The sequence below is a fragment of the Procambarus clarkii genome, chromosome 50, assembly GCF_040958095.1.
Source record: "Procambarus clarkii isolate CNS0578487 chromosome 50, FALCON_Pclarkii_2.0, whole genome shotgun sequence".
Taxonomy (NCBI): Eukaryota; Metazoa; Arthropoda; class Malacostraca; order Decapoda; family Cambaridae; genus Procambarus; species Procambarus clarkii.
In genome coordinates this window covers 20,215,611-20,231,293 of record NC_091199.1, presented here as the reverse complement: position 1 = coordinate 20,231,293, position 15,683 = coordinate 20,215,611, and the positions used below count along the sequence as shown (strand labels likewise).

At 40.6% G+C, this 15,683-nt stretch overlaps 1 protein-coding gene across 1 annotated transcript in view; it reads right to left on the bottom strand.

The window, feature by feature from the left end:
* Nucleotides 1–15,683, bottom strand: part of LOC138351522 (golgin subfamily A member 6-like protein 4) — a 153,435-nt gene that overhangs the window by 97,446 nt on the left and 40,306 nt on the right. Inside the window, exon 3 of the mRNA XM_069303333.1 lies at nt 2,746–3,619. Within this exon, the coding sequence (XP_069159434.1) occupies nt 2,746–3,619 (874 nt within the window). The remainder of the gene's footprint in view (nt 1–2,745; nt 3,620–15,683) is intronic.

Below are 15,683 nucleotides of genomic sequence, written 5' to 3'. Positions count from 1 at the left end.
ACACCATACCTATCACCACCTACACACCCTATATCCATCACCACCTACACCCACCATACCTATTATATCCATCACACCATATCGATCACCACAATATCCTTCACCACCAACACACACCATACCCATTACCACCAACACACACCATACCCATCACCACCTACACATACCCTCCCAGGGTCTCCACTATACCCTCCCATACCCTCCTGTAAATTTATGAACCTTCACATCATACCCATCACCACCTACACACACACACACGTTATCCATCACAACCCAGGCATACCATACCCATCACCATCTACACACACAATTCACATCACCTCCTACATGCACCATATCCATGACCACCTAAACTCACTATACATATCACCACCTACACACACCATTCCCAAAACAATCTACACACACCATACCCATCACCACCTATGCACACTATACCCCTCTCCACCTACATACACACCATACCCATCACCACCTAGACACACTATACCTATCACCACCTACACACACTATATCTATCACCACCTACACACACCATACCCATCACCACCTACACACACTATATCTATCACCACCTACACACACCATACCCGTCACCACCTACATACACCCTCCCGAGTCTCCCCATACTCTCCCATTCCCTCCTATCAAAGTAAGCATCTTCACACCATACTCATCACCTCCTTCACTCACCATACCAATCACTACCTACACACACAATACCCATCACCACCTACACACAGCATGCTCATCACCACCTACACGCACCATTCCCATTACCACTTACACACACCATACCTATTATCACCTACATACGTCATACCCATCACCACCTACACACACCATACCTATCACCACCTACACTCACCATACCTTTCATCACATACATACACCATACCCCATCACCAAATACACACATAATACCCATCACCACCTACACACACCATACTGTCACCATCTACACACATAATACTCATCACCACTTACACACACCATACCCATCCCCACCTATACACACCATACCCATCATCACCTACACACACACACGTTACCCATAACCACCGACACACACTCATCATACCCATGAGAACCTACACACACCATACCCATCACCACCTACACACACCATACTCATCACCACCTACACACACCCTCCCGGGTCACCATCATATCCTCCGGTCATTGAAAGCATCTTCACACTATACCTATAACCACCTACACACACCATACCCATCACCAGCTGCACACAGTACCCATCACCACCAACACACACAATACATAGTGGCTGACTCTAACCTCCCTTTTCAAGGGAAACATAGGGGCCGACCCCAACCACCCCCTTCAACGGTAACATAGTGGGAGACCCTAACCATCCCCATTAAGGGGTAGCATAGGGGCCGACCCCAACTACCCCCCTTCAACGGTAATATAGTGGCTGACACCAACCACCCCCTTCAAGGGAAGCATAGGGGCCGAAGCCCCCCCCCCCCCCTTCAACGGTAACATAATGGCCGACCCCAACTACCCCCTTCGAGGGTAGCATAGGGGCCGACCCTAATCAGCCCCCTTCAAGTGTAACATAGGGGCCGACACCAACCACCCGCTTCATGGGGTAACATAGGGGCCGACCCCAACCACCCCCTTGAAGGGTAACATACGGGCCGAACCCAACCACCCCTCTTCAAGGGTAGCATAGGGGCCGACCCCAACCACCCCCTTCAAGGGTAACACAGTGGGAGACCCTAACCACCCCCTTCAAGGGTAGCATAGGGGCCGACCCCAATCTCCCCCATCAAGGGTAGCATAGGGGCCGACCCTAATCAGCCCCCTTCAAGTGTAACATAGGGGCCGACACCAACCACCCGCTTCATGGGGTAACATAGGGGCCGACCCCAACCACCCCCTTGAAGGGTAACATACGGGCCGAACTCAACCACCCCTTTTCAAGGGTAGCATTGGGGCTGACCCAAACCACCCCTTTTCAAGGGTAGCATAGGGGCCGACCCCAACCACCCCCTTCAAGGGTAACAAAGGGGCCGACTCCAACCACCCCCTTCAAGGGTAGCATAGGGGCCGACCCCAATCTCCCCCATCAAGGGTAGCATAGGGGCCGACCCCAACCACCCCCTTCAAGGATAACAAAGGGGCCGACCCCAACCACCCCCTTCAAGGGTAGCATAGGGGCTGACCCCAACCACCCCCGTTTAAGGGTAACAAAGGGGCCGACCCCAACCACCCCCTTCAAGGGTAACATAGTCCTGTTCGACCCGTTCCACTGTGTCTATATACATCTCTATGTCTCTGTACGTCTCTCTGTCTCTGAACATCTCTCTGTCCCTGTACGTCTCTCTGTCTCTGTACGTCTCTCTGTCTCTGTACATCTCTCTGTCTCTGTGTCTCTGTACATCTCTCTGCCTCTGTACGTCTCTCGTTCTCTACATCTCTGTACGTCTCTCTGTCTCTGTACATCTCTCTGTCTCGGTACATCTCTCTGTCTCTGTACGTCTCTCTGTCTCTGTACATCTCTCTGTCTCTGTCTCAATCAATTTCTCATTTTGCATTTATCATTCGGTGTGTCTATCATGGTCTGCTTTTCATACACACACATTCATACACACATTCATTCACACATTCATAAACATTCACACATATTCATACACACCTCACTCCCTCTTACTCCCTCAGAAGTAAGGCAAAATAAGCAGGAAGGAGAGTGAAGGTCAGAAGTGAAGTAGCACTGTTTACCTTGTGGACAGCTCACTGACATTCCTCTTGCACTTCTCGTGTTCCTCTTCCATCAAGCGTGTCTCTTCTGTCAGTTTTTGTTTTTTCTCTTGAGTACTTCTGAGTTGCTGTGCCTGTCTGTCTTTATCACTCTGTAGAGCCGTGTTTTCTTCCCGTAACTTACTGGCCTCTTCTTCACTGACGGAGAGTTGCCCTTCAACAAGTCGTTTCTCCTCTTCAGTCTTCCAGATTGTTTCTTCCTTTTCTTCATTTAGAGCAGCGTTTGCTGTTTGAAGGACCCTGACCTGTTCTTCCAGGAGTGAGAGTTGCTCTTGATCAAGTCCTTTCTCTCTTGCTGTGTTATTATTCATCTCTTGCAGCTGTTGTGTCTCTCGCTCTAGCTCAGCGATCCTCGTCAACGCCGTCTTGACCCTCTCCAGGGCTTGGGTCTCCGCAAGCTCCAGCTGTTGGTTCCTCGTCTTGACCAGCCTCGAGTCCTCCTCCACTTGTCGGATCTCTTGCTTGACCAGCCTCGAGTCCTCCTCCACTTGTCGGATCTCCTGCTTGACCAGCCTCGAGTCCTCCTCCACTTTACTGATCTCCTCCTTGACCAGCCTCGAGTCCCCCTCCACTTTACGGATCTCCTCCTTGACCAGCCTCGAGTCCTCCTCCACTTGACGGATCTGGGACTTTAATAGAACAATCTCCTCCTGAGCAAGCTGCCCTTCGTTCTTAGTCTTCCTGTTGTCCTCCTCGAGCAAATGATTCGCTGTATTTAGGCGAGTGTTTTCCTCCTTCAGCTTGAGGTTGTCAGCTTGGTGAGCCTTGTTGACACACTCCAGCTGGTCCAGAGTGTCCAGGAGGCGGCGGGTGGCGTTCTCTCTCTCCTTCACACCTGCCAACACATCAAATATTAAATATATACTTCTATATATATTACCACCACCCACAACTACTACTACTAGTATATATCTGATGTATACTGCTGACCCTGAAATGCACTCCAGTCCCTGAAATACAGTCAAGGACCTGAAGTACACTCCAGGAGCAGAAGTACATGCCAGGCCCTGACGTACACTTAAGATCCAGAAGTATAATCAATACCCTGAAGTACACTTCAGACCATGAAGTAGACTTCAGGCTCTGAAATACACTCCAGGACCAAAAGTACTCTCCTGTCTTTAAACTACACTCAAGACCCCTGAAATACATTAAAGTCCCTGAAGGACTTTAATGTATTTCAGGGATTTTTTATTCATTTTTTTTTGTATTTTTAGGACTTTAATGTATTCCAGTATCTGAAGTGTACTACAGACCTTTAACTACATTTTAGAACCTGAAGTACACTGCAGACCCTGAAGCACATTTCAAACACTGAATTTCAGTTCAGGATTTGATGTACACTCCAAAACTGAATTCCACTCCAGATCTTGAAGACCACTCATGATCCTGAAAAAAACCCTCCAGACCCTAAAGTTCACTACAGACCCTGAAGTTAACTCAAGGACCTGAGGTCCACTCTAGACATTGAAATACACTCCAAGACATGAATTGCACTCATGACCTCGAAGAACACTCCAGACACTGAAGTACACTCAAAGACGTGAAGTGTACCATGACCACATCAGACCCTAAAGTACACTCCAGACCTTGAAGTACATTCAAGAATGAAAAATACACTTCAGACCCTGATGTATGAAGAACCTGAGGTGCACTTCTGACTCTTATATACACTGCAGGGCCTGAGGTATACTTTAGACCTTGAAGCACACTTCATGCCCTGAAGTACACTATAGGACATAAAGTAAACTATAGGCCATGAAGAAGACTATAGGCACTGAAGTACACTCCAGAAAGTGAAGTACACTCCAGAAAGTGAAGTACACTCCAGGCCCTGAACTACAGTCCAGGTCCTACAGAACACCCCAATCCCGAAAGACATTACAGACCATGAAGTACTTTCCAGACCCTGAAAAACACTCCAGACTCTGAAATACACATAATGATGAGAAGTACACTTCAGACCCTGAAGTACATTTCAGGCCCTGAAATATATTCATGACTCTAAAGTAAACGACAAGCCCTGAAGTACACTCCAGGACGAAATGTACACTCCAGGCATTGCAATACACTCCAGATCCTGAGGTACACCACCCAGCAAATACTTTATGTTGCCAGAATGTGCCTGGAAATTTTGTGAGAGCTGTGGCAAAGTTAGTTTTTAAGTAATCAATACGTTTTTGTGTCCAGTCATGAATTTTTGTCATAATTTACTACACAACTTTGGGTAAAAAAAATTGAGGCCCCGTGGCAACCTTAATTGCTGCATAAAAGCAGTTTCTATTGTTTATGATATATATAATATATATATATATATATATATATATATATATATATATATATATATATATATATATATTTATTTATATATATATATATATATATATATATATATATATATATATATATATATATATATATATATATATATATATATATATATATATATGTCGTACCTAGTAGCCAGAACGCACTTCTCAGCCTACTATGCAAGGCCTGATTTGCCTCATAAGCCAAGTTTTCCTGAATTAATATATTTTCTCTAATTTTTTTCTTATGAAATGATAAAGCTACCCATTTCATTATGTATGAGGTCAATTTTTTTTTATTGGAGTTAAAATTAACGTAGATATATGACCGAACCTAACCAACCCTACCTAACCTAACCTATCCTATCTTTATAGGTTTGGTTAGGTTAGGTTAGGTGAGGTAGGTTAGGTCGTCGAAAAACAATTATTTCATGAAAACTTGGCCTATTAAGCAAATCGGGCCTTGCATAGTAGGCTGAGAAGTGCGTTCTGGCTACTAGGTACGACATATATATATATATATATATATATATATATATATATATATATATATATATATATATATATATATATGTCGTACCTAGTAGCCAGAACTCACTTCTCAGCCTACTATGCAGGGCCCGATTTGCCTAATAAGCCAAGTTTTCATGAATTAATGTTTTTTCGTCGACCTAACCTACCTGACCTAACCTAACCTAGCTTTTTTTGGCTACCTAACCTAACCTTACCTATATATATAGGTTAGGTTAGGTTAGGTAGGTTTGGTTAGGTTTGGTCATATATCTACGTTAATTTTAACTCCAATAAAAAAAAATTGACCTCATACATAGTGAAAAGGGTAGCTTTATCATTTCATAAGAAAAAAATTATAGTAAATATATTAATTCAGGAAAACTTGGCTTATTAGGCAAATCGGGCCTTGAATAGTAGGCTGAGGAGTGAGTTCTGGCTACTAGGTACGACATATATATATATATATATATATATATATATATATATATATATATATATATATATATATGTCGTACCTAGTAGCCAGAACGCACTTCTCAGCCTACTATGCAAGGCCCGATTTGCCTAATAAGCCAAGTTTTCATGAATTAATTGTTTTTCGACTACCTAACCTACCTAACCTAACCTAACCTAACTTTTTCGGCTACCTAACCTAACCTAACCTATAAAGATTGGTTAGGTTAGGTTAGGTAGGGTTGGTTAGGTTCGGTCATATATCTACGTTAATTTTAACTCCAATAAAAAAAATTGACCTCAAACATAATGAAATGGGTAGCTTTATCATTTCATAAGAAAAAAATTAGAGAAATAATATTAATTCAGGAAAACTTGGCTTATTAGGCAAAACGGGCCTTGCATATTAGGCTGAGAAGTGCGTTCTGGCTATTAGGTACGACATATATATATATATATATATATATATATGTCGTACCTAGTAGCCAGAACTCACTTCTCAGCCTACTATGCAAGGCCCGATTTGCCTAATAAGCCAAGTTTTCATGAATTAATTGCTTTTCGACTACCTAACCTACCTAACCTAACCTAACCTTACTTTTTCGGCTACCTAACCTAACCTAACCTATAAAGATAGGTTAGGTTAGGTTAGGTAGGGTTGGTTAGGTTCGGTCATATATCTACGTTAATTTTAACTCCAATAAAAAAAATTGACCTCTTACATAATGAAATGGGTTGCTTTATCATTTCATAAGAAAAAAATTAGAGAAAATATATTAATTCATGAAAACTTGGCTTATTAGGCAAATCGGGCCTTGCATTGTAGGCTGAAAAGTGAGTTCTGGCTACTAGGTACGACATATATATATATATATATATATATATATATATATATATATATATATATATATATATATATATATATATATATATATATATATATATATATATATATATATATATATATATATATATATATGTCGTACCTAGTAGCCAGAACTCCCTTCTCAGCCTACTATTCAAGGCCCGATTTGCCTAATAAGCCAAGTTTTCCTGAATTAATATATTTACTATAATTTTTTTCTTATGAAATGATAAAGCAACCCTTTTCTCTATGTATGAGGTCAATTTTTTTTTATTGGAGTTAAAATTAACGTAGATATATGACCGAACCTAACCAACCCAACCTAACCTAACCTAACCTATATTTATAGGTAAGGTTAGGTTAGGTAGCCAAAAAAAGCTAGGTTAGGTTAGGTTAGGTAGGTTAGGTAGACGAAAAAACATTAATTCATGAAAACTTGGCTTATTAGGCAAATCGGGCCTTGAATAGTAGGCTGAGAAGTGCGTTCTGGCTATTAGGTACGACATATATATATATATATATATATATATATATATTATTAAATATGACCGAAAAAGTAAGATTAATAATTCTAACACGAATTTTCTCAATCTTTCGTACATTTCTTTTCACTGTTGGAGGTAAATCAAAAATCAATTCTCCAAAATTCATTTTTATTTCTAGTCTGACGCGACACGAGCGCGTTTCATAAAACTTATTACATTTTCAAAGACTTTAGTTCACAAATACACAACTGAATAGAACTTACGCATCTCCGATTTTATATCTACATTTGAGTGAGGTGGAAGGGGTGATGTGGCATTAACACAAGACAGAACAAGAGGTGGCATTAATAGGGTATTAATTTCATCAACACAAGACAGAACAAGAGGTGGCATTAATAGGGTATTAATTTCATCAACACAAGACAGAACACGAAGCAATGGGTATTGAATAGAAGTGTTTGTAGAAAGCCTATTGGTCCATATTTCTTGATGCTTCTATATTGGAGCGGAGTCTTGAGGTGGGTAGAATATAGTTGTGCAATAATTGGCTGTTGATTGCTGGTGTTGACTTCTTGATGTGTAGTGCCTCGCAAACGTCAAGCCGCCTGCTATCGCTGTATCTATCGATGATTTCTGTGTTGTTTACTAGGATTTCTCTGGCGATGGTTTGGTTGTGGGAAGAGATTATATGTTCCTTAATGGAGCCCTGTTGCTTATGCATCGTTAAACGCCTAGAAAGAGATGTTGTCTTGCCTATATACTGGGTTTTTTGGAGCTTACAGTCCCCAAGAGGGCATTTGAAGGCATAGACGACGTTAGTCTCTTTTAAAGCGTTCTGTTTTGTGTCTGGAGAGTTTCTCATGAGTAGGCTGGCCGTTTTTCTGGTTTTATAGTAAATCGTCAGTTGTATCCTCTGATTTTTGTCTGTAGGGATAACGTTTCTATTAACAATATCTTTCAGGACCCTTTCCTCCGTTTTATGAGCTGTGGAAAAGAAGTTCCTGTAAAATAGTCTAATAGGGGGTATAGGTGTTGTGTTAGTTGTCTCTTCAGAGGTTGCATGGCTTTTCACTTTCCTTCTTATGATGTCTTCGACGAAACCATTGGAGAAGCCGTTATTGACTAGGACCTGCCTTACCCTACAGAGATCTTCGTCGACTTGCTTCCATTCTGAGCTGTGGCTGAGAGCACGGTCGACATATGCATTAACAACACTCCTCTTGTACCTGTCTGGGCAGTCGCTGTTGGCATTTAGGCACATTCCTATGTTCGTTTCCTTAGTGTAGACTGCAGTGTGGAAACCTCCGCCCTTTTCCATTACTGTTACATCTAGAAAGGGCAGCTTCCCATCCTTTTCCATCTCGTAAGTGAAACGCAGCACGGAACTCTGCTCAAATGCCTCCTTCAGCTCCTGCAGATGTCTGACATCAGGTACCTGTGTAAAAATGTCGTCAACATACCTGCAGTATATGGCCGGTTTCAAGTTCATGTCGACTAAGACTTTTTGCTCGATGGTACCCATGTAGAAGTTTGCAAACAGGACACCTAGGGGAGAACCCATGGCGACCCCATCTACTTGCTTATACATGTGCCCATCCGGGCTCAAGAAGGGTGCCTCTTTAGTACAAGCTTGGAGTAGTTTTCTCAGAATATTTTCTGGTATGTCAAGAGGAGTACAGGCTGGATCACGATACACTCTGTTGGCTATCATTCCGATTGTCTCGTCCACAGGTACGTTGGTAAACAGCGATTCTACGTCCAACGAAGCTCTTATCCCTGTGGCCCGTGTGCCCCGCAGTAAGTCAACAAATTCCTTTGGAGACTTCAGGCTGAAGGCGCAAGGAACATAAGGAGTCAGCAGGCCGTTGAGTCGCTTCGCCAGTCTGTACGTGGGTGTGGGTATCTGGCTAATGATTGGCCGAAGTGGGTTTCCAGGCTTGTGTGTCTTGACATTTCCATACGCATATCCAGGTTTATATTCCCCAATGATCTTTGGCAGGTGGAGTCCGGATTTCTTGGCGTTCACAGTTTTGATCAGTTTGTTGACCTTTGCTTTTAATTCGGCTGTAGTGTCCTTCGTTACCCTTTGGAACTTAGTTTGGTCAGAGAGTATGCTGTTCATTTTCGCCAGATATTCGTCTTTTTTAAGAATGACATATATTGGCGACTTGTCACCTCTCCTGACAACTATCTCCTTGTTCTCACGAAGGTTTTTAGCTGCCGCTTTAAGCTCGGGGGACAGTATGGTGCTTCTGTAATTGCCTCGATTCTTTCCTCCTTCTGCAATAAGTTCTGCTTGTAAGGTATCTTTGGTAGTGACCTTCTTTTGTGTCTCGAGGTCGAATATGTCGTCCAACAGAATTTCCAACTCTACTTTCCGGGCCATCTCACTCGGTCTGGACATAACATGACAGTTTATGCCCAGATTTAGGAGAGTGACTTGGTCCTCAGTGAGGTTAATTCCTGCAAGGTTCAGGAAGCCATCTCTTGGTCGTGGAATTGCCATAGGTCCTCCATATAATGTTGTTAGTTTCTTGATAATCCTTGTTTCAGTGCTGAGGTGATGTTGGTCTGTGAGGATGTCGAGGTGTTGTTCAATGCGGGTACGGATACTTTCGTCGATGTTGCTATTTCTCCACTCGTTTGTAGCATGAAGTAGTTGCGTTTTGTTGTCTTTGATTTCATTCTCTGCCTTGTATATCTGATCACGAATCAGATCCTGCGATATTTTATCGTGAAGGCTTGATTCCTTGCTGCTGGGTCCTGCGCTTTAATATTAGTATATTTTGGTAGCAGTCTTTCCTGTAGACATATATTATTAAATATGACCGAAAAAGTAAGATTAATAATTCTAACACGAATTTTCTCAATCTTTCGTACATTTCTTTTCACTGTTGGAGGTAAATCAAAAATCAATTCTCCAAAATTCATTTTTATTTCTAGTCTGACGCGACACGAGCGCGTTTCGTAAAACTTATTACATTTTCAAAGACTTTAGTTCACAAATAAACAACTGAATAGAACTTACGCATCTCCGATTTTATATCTACATTTGAGTGAGGTGGAAGGGGTGATGTGGCATTAACACAAGACAGAACAAGAGGTGGCATTAATAGGGTATTAATTTCATCAACACAAGACAGAACAAGAAGAATAATAAGAATAATAATTGCATGGCTTTTCACTTTCCTTTATAAGAAGGAAAGTGAAAAGCCATGCAACCTCTGAAGAGACAACTAACACAACACCTATACCCCCTATTAGACTATTTTACAAGAACTTCTTTTCCACAGCTCATAAAACGGAGGAAAGGGTCCTGAAAGATATTGTTAATAGAAACGTTATCCCTACAGACAAAAATCAGAGGATACAACTGACGATTTACTATAAAACCAGAAAAACGGCCAGCCTACTCATGAGAAACTCTCCAGACACAAAACAGAACGCTTTAAAAGAGACTAACGTCGTCTATGCTTTCAAATGCCCTCTTGGGGACTGTAAGCTCCAAAAAACCCAGTATATAGGCAAGACAACAACATCTCTTTCTAGGCGTTTAACGATGCATAAGCAACAGGGCTCCATTAAGGAACATATAATCTCTTCCCACAACCAAACCATCGCCAGAGAAATCCTAGTAAACAACACAGAAATCATCGATAGATACAGCGATAGCAGGCGGCTTGACGTTTGCGAGGCACTACACATCAAGAAGTCAACACCAGCAATCAACAGCCAATTATTGCACAACTATATTCTACCCACCTCAAGACTCCGCTCCAATATAGAAGCATCAAGAAATATGGACCAATAGGCTTTCTACAAACACTTCTATTCAATACCCATTGTTTCGTGTTCTGTCTTGTGTTGATGAAATTAATACCCTATTAATGCCACCTCTTGTTCTGTCTTGTGTTAATGCCACATCACCCCTTCCACCTCACTCAAATGTAGATATAAAATCGGAGATGCGTAAGTTCTATTCAGTTGTGTATTTGTGAACTAAAGTCTTTGAAAATATAATAAGTTTTAGGAAACGCGCTCGTATCGCGTCAGACTAGAAATAAAAATGAATTTTGGAGAATTGATTTTTGATTTACCTCCAACAGTGAAAAGAAATGTACGAAAGATTGAGAAAATTCGTGTTAGAATTATTAATCTTACTTTTTCGGTCATATTTAATAATATATGTCTACAGGAAAGACTGCTACCAAAATATACTATTATATATATATATATATATATATATATATATATATATATATATATATATATATATATATATATATATATATATATATATATATATATATATATATATATATATATATATATATATGCGAACAAGCCTGAATGGTCCCCAGGACTATATGCTATATGCAATATCATATATATATATATATATATATATATATATATATATATATATATATATATATATATATATATATATATAGAAACTATAAATATACAAAATATTAGTTGAAATAAAACCGGAGCATAATAAAGGTGAGTTAACCTTTGTATTTATTTCTTATATGGCAGTGTTGGTAGATGGTAGTGTTTAGTGGCAGTGTTGGTAGATGGTTGTGGTTGGTGGTAGTGTTGGTAAATGATACCTGCTTGATGGGGTTCTGGGAGTTCTTCTACTCCCCAAGCCCGGCCCGAGGCCAGGCTTGACTTGTGAGAGTTTGGTCCACCAGGCTGTTGCTTGGAGCGGCCCGCAGGCCCACATACCCCACCACAGCCCGGTTGGTCCGGCACTCCTTGGAGGAATAAATCTAGTTTCCTCATCTAGTTTCCTCTTGAAGATGTCCACGGTTGTTCCAGCAATATTTCTTATGCTTGCTGGAAGGACGTTGAACAACCGCGGACCTCTGATGTTTATACAGTGTTCTCTGATTGTGAATATGGCACCTCTGCTCTTCACTGGTTCTATTCTGCATTTTCTTCCATATCGTTCACTCAAGTACGTTGTTATTTTACTATGTAGATTTGGTACTTGGCCCTCCAGTATCTTCCAGGTGTATATTATTTGATATCTCTCTCGTCTTCTTTCTAGTGAGTACATTTGGAGGGCTTTGAGACGATCCCAATAATTTAGGTGCTTTATTGCGTCTATGCGTGCTGTATATGTTCTCTGTATTCCCTCTATTTCAGCAATCTCTCCTGCTCTGAAGGGGGAAGTGAGTACTGAGCAGTACTCAAGACGGGACAACACAAGTGACTTGAAGGATGGGATCCCTGGATTTGAAAGTTCTCGTAATCCATCCTTTCATTTTTCTGGCTGTCGCAATATTTTCTTGGTTATGCTCCTTAAACGTTAGGTCGTCAGACATTATTATTCCCAAATCCTTTACATGCTGTTTTCCTACTATGGGTACATTTGATTGTGTTTTGTACTCTGTATTATGTTTAAGGTTTTCATTTTTACCGTACCTGAGTACCTGGAATTTATCACTGTTAAACATCATGTTATTTTCTGATGCCCAGTCGAAAACTTTATTAACATCAGCTTGAAGTTTTTCAATGTCTTCAGCCGAGATAATTTTCACACTGATTTTTGTGTCATCTGCAAAGGATGATACGAAGCTGTGACTTGTATTTTTGTCTATATCTGATATGAGAATAAGGAAAAGCAGCGGTGCAAGGACTGTACCCTGAGGTACAGCGCTTTTAACTGCACTTGGACTAGATTTTATATGGTTGACCGTTACTCGCTGAGTCCTGTTTGACAGAAAACTGAGTATCCAGCGTCCTACTTTACCGCTTATTCCCATTGACTTTATTTTGTGTGCTATCACGCCATGGCCACATTTATTGAAAGCCTTTGCGAAGTCCGTGTATGTCACATCAGCATTCTGTTTTTCTTCTAATGCCTCAGTGACTTTGTCGTAGTGCTCAAGTATCTATGAGAGGCACGATCTTCCCGCTCGAAATCCATGTTGGCCTGGGTTGTGAAGGTCATTGGTCTCCATGAAATTGGTGACCTGACTCCTAATCACTCTCTCAAATACTTTTATGATGTGCGATGTTAGTGCAACTGGTCTATAATTCTTTGCCAATGCTTTGCTCCCTCCCTTGTGTTGAGGGGCTATGTCTGATACTTTACATGCATCTGGTATCTCCCCCGTGTCCAAGCTCTTCCTCCACACTATACTGAGTGCCTGTGCTACCGGCACTTTGCATTTCTTTATAAATATTGAATTCCATGAGTCTGGACCTGAGGCCGAGTGCATGGGCATGTTTTCAATTTCTCTTTCAAAATTTAGTGCGCTCGTGTTGATACCAGTTATATTTACAGGGGTTTGAATATCCTGCATAAAGAAATTGTCTGGATCTTCCACTTTCATGTTGTTTATTGGAGTGCTAAACATGTCCTCATACTGCTTTTTTAGGATTTCACTAATTTCTTTGTCATCCTCCGTGTATGAACCTTCACTTGTACGAATAGGTCCAATACTGGCAGTGGTTTTTGCTTTTGATTTCGCATATGTGAAGAAATATTTTGGATTTTTTTTTTATTTACTGAACTGCTTTCAGTTCTAACTGCCTTTCTTCAGCTTCATATGAGTGTTTCAATTTCCGCTCGATTTCTTCAATCTCCCTATTTAAATTATTCCTTCTTTGACGGGAAATTCGTGTCTGCATAAGCAGTTCCGTTATTTTTTTCCTGCGTTTATAGTGTCGTCTGCGTTCTCTTTCTACGATGGATCTCTTTCTGGCTTTCCTCAAAGGAACATGTTTTAGACAGACTTGATACGCTTCCGAAGTCAGTTTTTCTATTCCTTCTGTAGGACTTATATTACTTAGAACAGTTTCCCATGGAATGTTTGTAAGTTCCCTGTTTATTATCTCCCAGTCTATCCTTTTACTATTAAAATTGAATTTACGGAATAGCCCCTCTCGCTTTATCAACGTTTTAGGTCTATTCTGAGTATTGATGGTCGTTTGCACTTCAATGAGCTTGTGATCTGAGTATGTGGTATCTGATACCGTAATGTCTCTGATAATGTCTTCATTGTTCGTAAAGACCAGATCAAGAATATTTTAATTTCTCGTTGGCTCCGATATCTGCTGATTGAGTGAAAATTTGTCACAGAATCTAAGTAGTTCTCTAATCTGTGGTTGGTTAGGTCCTGATAGATTTCCTGGTATAATATTATTGTTTGCTATTTTCCACCTGAGACTAGTCAAGTTGAAGTCACCTAGGAAGATAATATCAGGTATCGGGTTCTCCAAATTATCAAAGCTTTTCTCTATTTTGTTTATCTGTTCTGTGAATTCCTCAGCCGTTGCATCTGGCGGTTTGTATATTAGAATAATCACTAAATTTATTTTCTCTATTTTTAATCCCAGTACCTCTACCACCTTTTCGGGAGTCGAGTCGAGGTCGAGGGAGGGGGTAGACGTGCCGTGCGCGCTCCGTTAAATTCGTGACATTAACAGGGATTCGTAGGACTACTGCCGTGGATTACTGATTACAGACATAACAAAGTGCATAGTGACCGCTGGAAAATTTAAAATAGTCATTAACAATAGAACTTTGTGTTAAATAGAGAATAAACGGGAGACCACGTGTGAGCTAGTGAACGAGGCTTTGTGTACTTGCTTGTATTAGGATAAAAAAAACGAAACAAAAAAATAGTGAACGGTGATTCGTGGAACAGTGATGTGGAACGGGTATCACAACAACATATAAGTTGGAAGTGAATATTATAAATATAGAACACTAGAAATATAAAATAGTGGCAAGAGGCGGCATCAGTGGTTATAAATCGGGTAACTGGAAACTGGTGACATCAACCTGGGCCACAAGAGGTCACCTGTACTGACCGGGGGACCAGCCTCGCTACCTACGCTAAGTACCTGCCATAAAGTTTGAACAAAATAACACACATAATATTACAAATATACGATATACATATAATATTATAATATTAAACATATAAATATATATACATATATATTGTTACAAATATACAATATACATATAATATTATAAATATATAGATATATACAACAAAACAAGGCAATATGGGAGTAAATAAACAAATTTGTGGCCACTGTAAAAACTTCTTAAAGACGAAGGTAACGGGAATTGAATGTTATATCTGTAAGACTAGATTCCATTCAGCTTGTACAGGCGTGAGTAACACTACGGCACTGAGAGATGGCCACTTGCTCTGGGTGTGTAAAAATGACCTGCCAGCTTGGAATATCCTAAAAAACCTTCTAGATAACATGACGCATGAACGGAAAACATCATTCATTGGA